At 37.4% G+C, this 14,108-nt stretch overlaps 1 protein-coding gene across 1 annotated transcript; it reads left to right on the top strand.

Annotated features, from left to right (window-relative positions):
- Positions 1–2,400: 2,400 nt before the first annotated feature.
- Positions 2,401–7,689, top strand: FADD (Fas associated via death domain). Its single transcript, XM_074956986.1, has 3 exons — positions 2,401–2,493; positions 2,872–3,180; positions 3,839–7,689. The coding sequence occupies exons 2-3, from the start codon at positions 2,883–2,885 to the stop codon at positions 4,114–4,116; spliced, it is 576 nt and encodes a 191-aa protein (XP_074813087.1). The 5' UTR covers positions 2,401–2,493; positions 2,872–2,882; the 3' UTR covers positions 4,117–7,689.
- The last annotated feature ends 6,419 nt before the right edge of the window (positions 7,690–14,108 follow it).

Consider the following 14,108-nt stretch of genomic DNA (forward strand, 5'->3'; position numbering starts at 1 on the left):
ATTCTCTCCAGTATTAGCATATCCTCTCCATATGACACTGCTGCTGGTAATTCTCCCCTTCCTGCACCATTTGGGGCTCCCACAGAACCAGACCTTTAAGCAGGTCTGATATTCCAACCAGTGGAGGGCAGTCGTGATGCATATACATTAGCCATCTTATAACACCTGCCTATTAGGAAGGCTGCCCATTTCTCCTGGATCAAAAAAGAAGAGAGGAGGCTGGTGACGACACCAGTGTTAACCCTGATTTTTGTGATTAGTTGGAGGTAGGGTCAGAGAAGGTTTCACATGTACCATGGGGATGACAAAATTTAAAGGGACTAATTGTTGGGGGCTGGTTTGTTCTTTTTGGATTTTTTACAATTTTTGCTGGAAAGTTAAGTTGTAGAAAATGGCTTTTGGCCTCCTTAAAACTGGAGCATGAGGATGGAGATGTGGGAGACACAGACAATAACCTTTGAGTTTGTATAGGTGAGACTGGAAACTCTTTGGGGCAGGGACTGTACCTTCTGTGTATGTACATTACCTAGTAAACTGAAGGCTTGGCTGGAAATAATGAATAATGTTTGTGGTCTGGGGAAGAGTGAGAGAGTTCTTCCCCACCCCTGACACACACACACACAGAGAGAGAGAGAGAGCAGAGTACAGGGGAGAACTTCAGGTTGGTTTACAAAGTTATGAGAAAAGTCCAGGGGTTGGTCCCTGTAAAGCCCATAATCACAAGTTCCCCAGGGCTTAGCAGCGTCAGTGCTGAATTTAGGCTGGGAGCTTTTCTTAAAACTAAAAGCTTTCTCTGTATAAAAACAGGCTTGAAAATATTAATTGATTGCTGGGTTTGAAAATTTGTCCGATTTTCTTAACAATCATGGGGTATTCATAATTCTAGGCTTCACCTTTGAGGTCAGTGAAATTCTCAGGTCCCTCAGCTTTTAGAAGAACCTGATATCAATTCGTTGCTGTGAATGGCAGTATAACTCAGGCAGCTGCTGCTGCTGCTCCTGCAGATAGCCTGCAGCTGAGTTGACCTCTCCATTGAGCAGCCATTTTGACTTTTGGCCACAAGGAGAAGCATCTTAATAGCATGATGGACAAGGAATAAAGGACTCCTATGTTCTGATCCTGGCTGTGACACTGGCTCCCTTTGTGGCCTTTATCAACTCACTTCATCACTTAACTGCTGTGATTCATTCCCCTCTTGTAAAGAGAAAATAATAAGTAGGCCTTGCAGAGTTATGTGCTGATTGATAGCTTGTAAAGCACTATGTAAATGCTAAACTTGACCAGAAGCCATAAAATCCTTCAGCAAATGGGGGCCTAGTTATCCCTAGACTCCCTGGCTTATTTAAACACTTACCATTCACAAATGTTTTCAAATTGCAGGAAACTATGCACAGATAACCAGCCAAGCAGCTAGACCCTCTTTTTCCTGCAGCAGGAGGCAGGTAGTGAACTGAATGTTTACACCAAACACACACATTGTGCATAATTTAACATAAAATGACTCTGTTAACTTTATGTATTCCTCACTGTGGGGATAGTTTTCAAATAAGGTTTAATCTGCCCTCATATCTATTCTGAATTTGGTCACCTACTTTTCTGTGTCGTCAATATCCTAAACACTAATCTCTGCAGGAAACTATATGGAATAGGCACAATGTACTTAGCAGTGAGCACCCTGACAGTGAGCACCCTGACTTACTCCATAATTACCCCATCCTAATTTATCTACCCCTACACTCAAAAATCCATGTACACTTCCAGGGGTCCAGTTTCAACATGATGTCATAGTTCAATCTCAGTTTAGGTGCTGAGAACTGAGCAAGGTGTGAAAATAGGCTTGTGATTCTCTTATGATTAGGGCTTACTATTGGATTAGTAAAAAGAATATGCTAACTTAATTCTTAATGTAAATCCACTGATCTAAAAGGAATTACACCAGGCATAAATTTGTCCCACTTTTTTAGTGTGAAATAAACCTTTATGCAGCTACCATAATAATTCAGAGTAAAACTTCTGAATCCTTTCACATTCTTTTCTATTTTTTATATTTTTGAACATCAGTTTTTACTCTTGATACAATTCTTAAGGGGAAGGATTTGATTTAAATATATACACAATCCTTAACTGTGATGTTTTACTTAACATATAATTGAATTGCTTTGCTTTTTCATAATAATTTAGAACCATTTTGACAGTTCTTCTGTTGATCTTTAGACTACAGATTTTGATGTATTTATTCAGTACTATGTGTGTACATGGCACTAGTATTCAGGGTATGTGTGTGTATACGGTAGGATAGATAGTTGTATGGTATTGCCATCTAGTGTTCACTGGAAAATAGAGCACTCCCGGAGGCTGAAAAGTTTGCATCATTCATTCATGTGATTTCCGGTGACAGGCAGATCTCTGTGTAAAAGGAAAGCTGCCTTCAACACAGTGAAGTTTTTCTTCATCGCGGCTAGGCTTTCAGGGCAACATAGATTAAACCAGGAAGTAAGTAGCAACTCCTATGAAATGAAACATATCTTTACATATTGTTCATAACAGCAATTTGATTTCCAGGAGAAAGTATATTGAAGTTTGTTCCAAACTTTGGAAAGTATAAGATTTTAGTTACTGATAATGACAGTGCGTTGTGAAAGTGAAAGTAAGAAATGTTTGTAGAGAAATAGCTAATGTTAATTGCCTTCCAGGAAGGTAATCATGCCAAAGAGCTTTACTTTTGTTTTTAAGAACTTGTCTATTTAATAAAAGAAAGTTTTAGCTTCAGATGAAAGGTGTTTCCTAGGCAAGTAGAAAGCAAACAACATGTGAGACTTTCTGTATGTTTTCTTACACACACAATATCTTTTTCTTGATATTCTTTCACAGGGCTTACCAAAATGGACCCATTTTTGTCTCTCTTGCATTCATTTTCCATGAGTTTATCTGACCATGATCTCTCTTCCCTTAAATTTCTGTGCCTGGACAAAATTGGCAAAAGGAAGCTTGAGTCCGTCAAAACTGGTATTGATCTCTTCCTCATCCTCCTTGAACAGCGGGAGATTGCAAAAGAGAAGGTAGATTTTCTCCAGCTCATGATCAAAAGCATTAAAAGAGAAGATCTGATAATCCAACTACAGGAGTTCATAGAAGGTGGACAAGGTGGTGTTGTCAACCATCTAGATGAGACAGAAAAACGTAGGTGGACACATCTTCTTATTTTTATTTTGCAAACTAACACTGTGGGAACCACTGATAAATGGGTTTTTTTTAAAGTAAGGTATATGTGGAAATCTTTCAATCTAACCCCTAACACTGTTGCATAGGAATACTTTGGAGCAGAGGTCTGCCTCACTCTTTAAAAAAAAAAAAAAAGTGAATAATGTTTCAAATAGTTGGAAATAGTTTTGTGGTGAAATTTACCCCTCTTCAAAAGGCCAGTACATGAACTATGCATTATTTGAGTCTCACTTACTCTTAACAAGGACTTCCAAACTAGTACTATCTCTGGCTCTAGACTGCCACGTGGAATTCCACACACTAGCTTCTGCACTGGCCACATGCAGGAGGGTGAGGGAGCACATGCTGCAACCAGCTTTTCAGAAAGGGTAGCATAGCTCCCCTGGCACTCATGCAGAAGTTTTGTCACTGTGTGATGCAAGGCTTCTGGAAACTCCATCAGGTCTGAGGTGTTTCTACACTGCCCTCAGCACATCCAGTGGCTTTACTGTGACAATGTGATCCTTAATATGTACCTATACAGTAAGAATTAGTAGAGAAATGCACATTGTAAATATCTCTTCGTAAATCATTCATTTGGCATAAACTGGATTTTTCCATTTTGTTTATTTTTCAGGTCAGCAGAATGTAGCTTTTGAAGTTATATGTGACAATGTTGGGAAGAACTGGAAAATGCTAGTTCGAAGATTAGGAATTTCTGATACAAAAATTGACAGAATTCTAACAGCCAGTCCTTATAACTTGCAAGAACAATTGATGCAGTCACTTCGAGAGTGGCAGAAATGGAAGGGAAAGGAAGCTAAGGTTGCTGACTTAATAAAAGCCCTTCGGGATTGCAAAATGAACTTGGTAGCAGACAAAGTAGAAAATGAACTTTTACAACGGGAGAACTAAAACTAAATGAAATCAATACAATATATACAAAATACAACATTAAAACTGAGAGCTTAAATGAAAAGGGAGGGAATGCTGTCTAACTGTTAGAACAAGAGTCAGGATACTCCACCATTGATTTAGGAGCTTAAATTCACATTTAGAGACATAGACCAAGATTTTCAGAAAACACTTATGATTTTGGGTCCTTAATTTTTGGGTTCTCAATCTGAGACCATTTAAAGGGTTTTGATATTTCAGAAAATGCTGATTGCCTGCCCTTTGAGAATCCTTATTTTTTTTATCAAGTTAGGCACCCAAAATCATTAGTATCTTATGAAAATTCTGGCCTTAGCATCTGATTTGTAGATACTTAAATCTTGATGCCCACAGTCATATTTAGGCACTCAAGTGTGAAATTCTCTTTGCCTCCCACATCTGCCAAATAGGAATATTACTACGTACTTGTGGAACCTACCTCAAAGGAGTTTTGTGAAGCTTATTCATGTAATGCTTATAAAGAAGTTTGTGCTCCTTGGATGAAATGCTTCTTCCTAAATATAAAATATTATTCTTAAATTCACAAAAATCAAGAAATTCAAAATTGCAATTCCTTCAGTACCCCTAACTCAGCCCACTATCCATATACGGTATTTTGCATGACTGCAGATGCTTTTAAAATTTGCTTTGAAATATGTATGCAGGGTGATTGGTGTGGGAAACTGACTTCTATGCATTTCCAAATTTTTGAAATTTCCAAATTTTTGGCTAAATAATTTTGTTGGTAATAAAAAAACCCCAAACAGATACTAGCAATATGCTGCCCTTTCTGCCAGATCTTGAGAGGTAAGGAATATGTTCTGAGTGGTGCTTCAAGCACTTCTTTTCCATGCAAGGGTGTTAAACACCATATAGAATTAGGCCTTAAGATTGCAGTGCAAGGGGCCCAGCAGTTCTGGTGGCCTTTCCTCAGCTCAGAAATGCCTGTTTTCAGAATAAACTGCCTGAGACAAAGGGTTTATATTAAGTGCCTTCCCTGCCATAAAGAATGGGATGCTACCCTGCCACTGTAAAATATAGAAAGACCTTGCCCTGTAGTTGTGTAGAAGGCCCTCCTTGTTCCTCCTGCAAAAGATTCAGCCCATTGTAACTGTACATCTGAGGATGCTGCTCACAGCCACCACCACAGCAACTCTGACAGCTGACCCTGTTAGTAGAATCCAGAGCACTGACCCCATTTGGATCATCGGCACAATTTTCAATGGGGAAAGTAGAATTCAGTTGTCTGTGCTCTTAATAACATCAAATGTTAAGACAAAGAGATACAGAGTGAATAAAGAAAAGCTTTTCTTATGGAGAAATGAAGTTACTGAAGAAAATATAATCCTATCCCCTACAGTTTATCCACCCTGCTATGCAGATGAGGATCAGTTCTTTACTACATGGTGCTCTAACTGAAGGTGGCTCCAGGTCCAATACTGCTTTAATCAGCATTCTTCAGTTTTCCTTGACGTCAGCTCCTTCAAATTTGGCCCTTACACTAACCCAAGATTGTGAAAACTGCACCTACTTTAAAACCTGCTTTCATGCCTTCTCTATCACCTATGTGGAGTGCCAGCATCTTGCATGAGTTCCTCTGAAATCAATATTGATTTGACTTTGACTTGGACAGCAGGTAGCCTCAGAAACATAATGTAAAATTCATACCTAAACGGAGAGGCTTCACTTCTCTGCTAAACCTGTCTCATTTTGTTTTGGGTAGCTGATAGCATACTGCTCTTTGTCAGTTTCACTGCACTCAGCACTAGTATGAAATTGACAAGAAGCCTGAAATTCAATAGGAATGACAGCAGGTAGAAACAACACAAAACTGTCATGACTCTCTCCATATTTTCAATTCAGCTGATGACTGAGCTTCAGAAATTGGCAAGTTAACACATGATTACAATTACTAGAAAGGTTGAAGTAATGTGTACCTAGTACCTTCATACAACATTGTCATAAAGGCTTTTCTTTAGAAGCTGAACAGTGAAAGATTGGCACACAGATATTTATGATCCTAATAAGCCGGAGACCAGTGTTTGCAAGTGTCTACATAGAAAGGAGTAAAGGGTGATGTTCTGGCTTCCACATGTCTGCCTTTGTGCATATATAGTTTCAAGTAATTGAACCGTAATAGAACAATAGCTTGCTTTGCCTGTATCTCATACAGACTTCAGAAGAGTTCTTAAGAACTAATGAATAAATAAACAAATTCTGAATTCAGTGCTGAATAAAATGCTAATCTTGAGCTGAATGACAAATTCAACAAATTTTAGTTTGTTAAAATAATCTATGGATTTTTTTTCATTATTCTTCCTGCGCTAAAGATAACACGATCTGTTTCAAAATTTTCTGCCTATCATTCTCTATATTCAGGGGTTTTTTTGGTAATGTTGGTTGGATGAGCTGTTACGTTTACAGAAAATGCAAATGTAATTTTGTATTGAAATAGCAAAACCTCCTCTGCAACAACTGAAAGTTCAATGTCCCAAGCAATTTGTCCTCATTACTTTTTCCCCTTTATTCCCAATATTTAACATAACATATGGTATTTTGGATCACAGCAGATATATACATATATGATACAAAGATTACAAATATGGTACTTCTTGCATGTAATTAGAATATCTTCTTTTGAGAACTAACCGGAAAAGTTTTTACATGTGGCTGAGTCATATTTTTGAAGGAAGCAGCACCTGACCCATACTATGGTTAAAACCAAATTTGCTCAAGAATTGGAACATAATAATATAAAATTGGTTGACTCTGTGAAATAAGGAAGCAATGGGGATAGTGGGGGGAGCGGTAGGATGCACCAAATAGATCATGTTTGAATTTCTGCATGTAAGATTGAAATTGTAAGATTTTATATGCGCATTTCACAAATGGTATTTCTTAAAACATCTTTCCTTTCATGAAAAAATGAATTTGGTATCTGTGTTGATTGGGGAGAAAAAAGTAAAAATGTGCAGTTGTCAATTATATATTTTCCTGATTTGACATAACATGAGAAAAGGAAAAATATGGGAGCCTTCATTCAAAGTTTAATTTTTCTTGAGTTCTCAATATCAAAAAGTTGTGATTAAAAATCCAAAATTCAACTTCTTATAGCCACATAAACTGTGAAGGAAACTGTGTCTAGTGATTACTATGGGGAATTAGAAGACCTCTCTTCTGTTCCAAATTCTGCCACTAGCCTCCTCTAAGCTTGGGGAGGAAAAAAAAATCACTTAGCCTCTAAATGCCTCCATTTCCCCAAATATAGAACAGGAGTAAAAAGAGTTCACCGTAGTTATCGGGAGCTCTGAGAACAAAGTATTGTCATTAATGCTTCCTCACCCACTCACAGATTATGAACAGCAAAAGTTTAAATGAAAGACATGCAAAGCTAATCTCTACTTTAAAGTCTGTGAATCCCTACATTATGTGACTTATAAATGAAGGCATATTACAGCCTTTCTAACCATTTAATATATAGTTTAAAGGGAGAGCATGAAGTTATAGCCTTAAAATAATAAATAGCATGAAAACTCAAAAATGTTAGAAATATTTCCCCATTCTGTGTTTACTTTTTGTATTTCACTTTTTGTACAATAAAAATAAACTAGATTTTTTTTAATGTGCATTGCTAGTCAGTTTTGCTTCCTGGTTCTCATGCGCAATGATGCAATGCTTAGATTACAAAAAATGTCAGTGAATGCTTAAAGCCAAACAAAAGTTTTCTTTCAATGTTACTTGTTAAATTGAATTAAAACATTTATATTGAATACTAAACCTTGTTTTTAAAAAGTGGCAATACTAAAACCTACATTTCGGGCATTGGTTACTAGTGTTCATTTTCATAAAATCAAACAATATAACATGTAAGACTTAATACTGTTTCTCTTGGAATTTCTTATAGTTACTACTGGAGCACAATTGCCACAGTATGAAGACGTGAATGTACCACATCATTCTGTAGTAGGCCAGTGTAATCTCAGAAAGGTTCTGCCTCCTCTGGAGAGCCTGAAACCAAATCTCTGCAAAAAGTGTTGCATGGGGAAGAGTTGTGATGTAAAAGAGTGCCCTAAAATTCTCTTTCTTTTTAAATCTGACCATGCAATGTTGAGTAAAGACTCAGGAGGCTTATTTGGCAGAAGAGAAGGCACAACACTTTAAAAAAAAATATGCATGAACACAGCTCAATTTGAGTCTGTTCAGGCTTCTGGAAACATCTGGGCATGCTCAGAAATTAAACAGCTATTAGCATAGTCACTCCAGAACAAGTGTTACACCATACCATTTGAAAATATATATATATTTATATAGCGCATGTATTACTGTGATATGAATACCTGTAATGCCCATTCTAGCAATTTCATACCTTATCCTTCCACCACCTTGTGAGGGCCAAATATTTCATGAGAATTACTAAAGCCTTACCTACTCAGACCCATGGTCTGCTAATGAGTTGTTTAAAAAAATATATCAAAATGACCTACCAGGGCTAAGGATGCTGGGCACCTCTCCCACCTCTGATCTCAGGCAGAGTACTTCTGGAGGGTTCTTTCATCAGGTCACTGGACAGGGGAGATAGTGGGGCTGTCATCTTCCCTGATCCCCCTCCCCCCCCACACTTGCCTTTGTGTTTTGGGATATGAATCATATATAATGTGTTTAAATGTAAAAACAAATGCATGTACCATTACTTTTTCATAAATTAATTAAAGAACTTAAGTACTTATGCTATAGGGTCATCATTAAAATTCCTTGTATGTAAAGGGTTTAAGTGCAATGTTTGTTTTCCTTCCACATTCTCTATCCCTGGAGCACATTTTATCTCACATTTCACTGCCCTGAAATACCAGCATGCTAACTGCTGTATATAGTCCCCTCATTAACACAAGCAGCACATTGTGTGTTCACATGCTGAATCTTTCTGAGCTGTACCTTTCACCTCTGTCTTCTTAACTCATACTTTTCATGTCTTGAGTATTTTTAACTTCCATTTTTAATTCTGGTTCATATTATTCTTTGAGGTTCTTGCCTTTTCCCAGAGATCTTCTTTTACCCTTTGAAATATGTTGATAAATTTCCATCATTAGGAGAGATTTTCTGAACTGCTCTCTTTGGTTTATTACTTATTTCCTGTAACAGTGTTTTTACTGCAAATTTTAAAAGTACAATTATGAAATCACAGAAATGAATTCACTGCCTCTTCTGTGTGCCATAGGAAAGTTAGATTTTTTTTACTGGGGGAAGGTGCTGTTTCCTTCCATGATGTTGAACTACAACTAGTAAAACTATAAGAGCTTTAAAAATGTGTTGCTACATTCATAACCCCTTCATTGTTGGAGCAATTAGAGCTATATAAGGAGTCTGTATGTTGCAGTGGATTCTGGAAATAGTAGATTGAAACGAAGAAAAGGAAAGGAAAGGAAATACATTATATTCTGCCAAGGTTATAGCCAATGAAGCTCAGATTTCTTTAACTTTATAAGGAAACACATACAGACATGCCTATAACATGAAGACACCCATACCCACTTGTATATAGGAACCTATACAAACGTGCAGCCACCCTTTAGGCTCTGAAGAGAGTATACTGAAGTAGGCATAAATTTCATCAGAAGAATTATTTCTTTCATACTGGATTTTACCCATTCATCACTAAAATAGCTACAGCTTCACAAAAAAATCACGGTGTGGAGGTTTCTTTTCTCAGTGCTCATTGTAATGCACAATTTTATTTTAATCTGTATGTTTAGTTAGTAATTTCAACATTTCCAGTGACATATGATGAATGACAGAGGCTGAAGTTGTTTAATTTTAGTGTATTTTCAAGCATACCACAGATTTTTTTACTTTAGCTGCAGAAATTCAATTAGCATTAATATCATGTCCATTTCCCCCATCTTTCTAACACAAGAACGGACATACTGGGTCACACCAAAGGTCTATCTAGCCCAGTATCCTGTCTTCTGACAGTGGCCAATGACAGGTGCCCCAGAGGGAATTAACAGAACAGATAATCATCAAGTGATCCATCTCCTGTCGCCCATTCCCAGCTTCTGGCAAAGAGAGGCTAGCGACACCATTCCTGCCCATCCTGGCTAATAGCCATTGATGGATCTATCCTCTATGAATTTATCTAGATCTTTTTTGAACCCTCTTATAGTCTTGGCCTTCACAACATCCTCTGGAAAGGAGTTCCACAGGTTGACTGTGCATTGTGTGGAAAAAATACTTCCTTTTGTTTGTTTTAAACATGCTGACTATTAATTTCATTTGGTGGCCCCTAGTTCTTGTGTTATGAGTAGGAGTAAATAACACTTCCTTATTTACTTTCTCCATATCAGTCATGATTTTATAGACCTCAATTATATCCCCCCTTAGTCATCTCTTTTCCAAGCTGAAAAGTCACAGTTTTATTAATCTCTCCTCATATGGAAGCCTTTCCATACCCCTAATAATTTCTGTTGCCCTTTTCTGAACCTTTTCCAATTCCAATATATCTTTTTTGAGATGGGGCGACCACATCTGCATGCAGTATTCAAGATGTGTGCGTACCATGGATTTATATAGAGGCAATATGATATTTTCTGTCTTATTATTTATCCCTTTCTTCATGATTCCCAACATTCTGTTCACTTTTTTGATTGCCACTGCACATTGAATGTATGTTTTCAGAGAACTATCCACAATGACTCCAAGATCTCTTTCTTGTGTGGTAACAGCTAATTTAGACTCCATTTTATATGTATAGTTAAGATTATGTTTTCCAATGTGCTTTACTCTGCATTTATCAACATTGAATTTTATCTGTCATTTTGTTGCCCAGTCACCCAGTTTTGTGAGATCCTTTTGTAGCTCTGCGCAGTCCGCCTGGGACTTAACTATCTTGAATAGTTTTGTATCATTTGCAAATTTTGCCACCTCACTGTTTATCCCTTTTCCCAGATCATTTAGGAATACATCAAATAGGACTGGGCCCAGTATAGACCCCTGGGGGACACCACTATTTATCTCTCTCCATTGTGAAAACTGTCCATTTATTCCTACCCTTTGTTTCCTATCTTTTAACCAATTACCAATCCATGAGAGAACCTTCCCTCTTATCCCATGACTGCTTACTTTGCTTAAGAGCCTTTGTTGAGGGACCTTGTAAAGGCTTTCTGAAAATCTAAATACACTATATCCACTGGATACCCCTTGCTGACCCCCTCAAAAAATTCTAGTAGATTGGAGAGGCATGATTTCCCTTTACAAAAACCATGTTAACTATTCCCCAACAAATTATGTCCATCTATGTGTTCTTTAAAAAGTTTCAAGCAAGCCTGTTTTCATATTACTTTTGTGCTAAGAAATAACCACTGTAAGTGAAAATTTGGTAAAATTGTTTTGCATGCTTTTGTTGCTTTTTTAAACCCCTTTACTACTACTGAAGTCAATAGGACTAGTCATATGAGCAAAGTTTGCTGGCTCTGGTCTCAGTACCATAAGTACTTCATATGTTGAGCTACTTTTTCAAAAGGGCTGTATCCATTGCTCTAGAACTATGGGTGTAATTTTGCACACACATATTTTGACATACAATTATATGTCACAAAGTTTTGTCTGTGCAAAAAGTGACTTCTTGTGACAGGATGCTATGAGCAGCACCCTGATCACTGACATTGCTGCAGCCTGGGTGACAATGATTGGGCTAACAAGGTAATTGGGAGGAGAATATAATGGGAGGAAACAAGGGCAGCTCAAGAGGAGCTCAGAGGGTGAGTGTGGGCTGGGGAGGGCTTTAGAAAAGCCTACCTTTGTTGTAAGCCTGTATTACTATGAAGAGGGAAATAAATACACACTTTGGTGTAAGATAAACAGCCAGGTGTGTGTTTGTGTTTGTGACTGTGAAACCATCTGAACTGGCTTGGCAGTGAGGTTCACAAGGTAGCAACAGAGGTGCCCTGTGACACTTGTATACAAAAAAAGCATTTGTACATACAAATTGATAGCTGATTTTTTATACAGATCAAACTGACTTATCTGCAGAAATTCAGTATGGACATCTAAAGTTGGATCAAAAAAGAGTGCGTGCAAACACTTGGTCAAAAAAATAATTGTCTCTACGTGTAGCCTCTTTAAGTGGTTTAGAAACTTTTCCTATGTTTGTTGTACATGGTTCTGCTCCAAAGCTATAATCATTTGTCTTGTAGAATAATCACTCTCTGCTATTATTCAGGATCTAATAAATTCTATTTGTTAAAGTAGGCACATGTCTCCACTTTTAAAAAACAACTTCTCTTACCCCATCTATTAAACTAGACACAGCACTAACTATATCTAAACAATAAAATCAACCCCCCAATCACCCTTTTTATCTTCTTTTCTGAACAGTAGACTCATGGGCAAATGCTTTCTGTGGCATTATAGCATATATTGCTCAATTATAGCAATTTATAGAAACACTGGGCATTACGAGTGCTCAGTACCTTTTAGGAGTGGACCATACACACTAGATGCTAGATCCTGGTCCCTTTACCCCGCTCCAGTGGCACAAAGTGAGCAGAACCAGTGTGGGGGAATTGTTAGCAGTCATACTCTGTTAGCTTAGCTGGCTCCTTAATTACCACTGCATGGCAGCCACCTATGAAGGCGTACCTTGGGGGGGCTGGAGTGTACTGATTTCTGCCCATTCCAACTAGCAGAGCATTCTGTGAGAGCTGTTACAAGTTGGCAGAGTTTATAGCTGCCTTCAGGCTACTCTACACTGGCCAAAAAACAAAACAAAAACAAAAACAGTCCTAGGATCAGGTAACTACAGCTGGGTCCTGACAGCCCTTCCTCATTGCTGTATCCAGCGGAGACTGGGCACAGCAAAGGGGTTGGGGCCTAGGAAATAAGAAAATTATTTCCAAGTCTTCTAAAAATGTTCCTAAAATATTTGAGGGTGCACCAGTTTTTGCAGTCACATTCACTCATGAAAACTGGGAATTGTGTGTGAAGCTGCATGTTTGTGCATGCAATTACTAATTTATATGCACACAGATTAAAACAAATTAGAGCAAAAACTATGTAGTGTACAGTCTACCTACATTTGCAATGTTGTTATACATCACTTAGCCAATATTTATTTTGTATAATTCAGCAATGTTTTCAAGTAAAAACATCACTTTTAACACTAGAAAGCAAAATAGATTATATTTCCACTCAATATATACATCTTTTTTAGAGAAAAATGTAAAAATACCTCTAATCTCATTTTCCTGATAAACCAAAAATAGACAAGCAGTTACATTTACTGAGAAGCTTTGAAAACTTCCTGTGCCCTGGGATTTATTTCAGTGCTCATAATAGGCTTAAATCTAAAACACAGTTTTGGTGTAAAGTAGGGCTGTCAAGCGATTAAAAAAATTAATTGCGATTAATCATACTGTTCAACAATAGTATACCATTTTTTATTTAATTTTTTTTTGGACATTTTCTACATTTTCAAATATATTGATTTCAATTACAACACCAAATACAAAGCGTACAGTGCTCACTTTATATTTATTTTTGATTACAAATATTTGCACTGTAAAAAGCAAAAGAAATAGTATTTTTCAATTCACCTAATACAAGTACTGTAGTGCAATCTCTTTATCATGAAAGTTGAACTTATAAATGTAGAATTATGTACCAAAAAACCTGTTTTATTTTTGAATGCAATGTAAAATTTTAGAGCCTGCAAGTCCACTCAGTCCTACTTCTTGTTCAGCCAATCACTCAGACAAATAATTTTGTTTACACTTGCAGGAGATAATGCTACCTGCTTCTTGTTTACAATGTCACCTGAAAGTGAGAACAGGCGTTCTCGTGGCACTGTTATAGCCAGCGTCCAAGATATTTACGTGCCAGATTCGCTAAAGATTCATATGTCCCTTCATTGTTCAACCACCTTTCCAGGGGACACATGTCCATGCTGATGATGGGTTCTGCTCAATAACAATCAAAAGCAG

The sequence above is a fragment of the Natator depressus genome, chromosome 6, assembly GCF_965152275.1.
Source record: "Natator depressus isolate rNatDep1 chromosome 6, rNatDep2.hap1, whole genome shotgun sequence".
In the NCBI taxonomy this organism is placed as follows: domain Eukaryota; kingdom Metazoa; phylum Chordata; order Testudines; family Cheloniidae; genus Natator; species Natator depressus.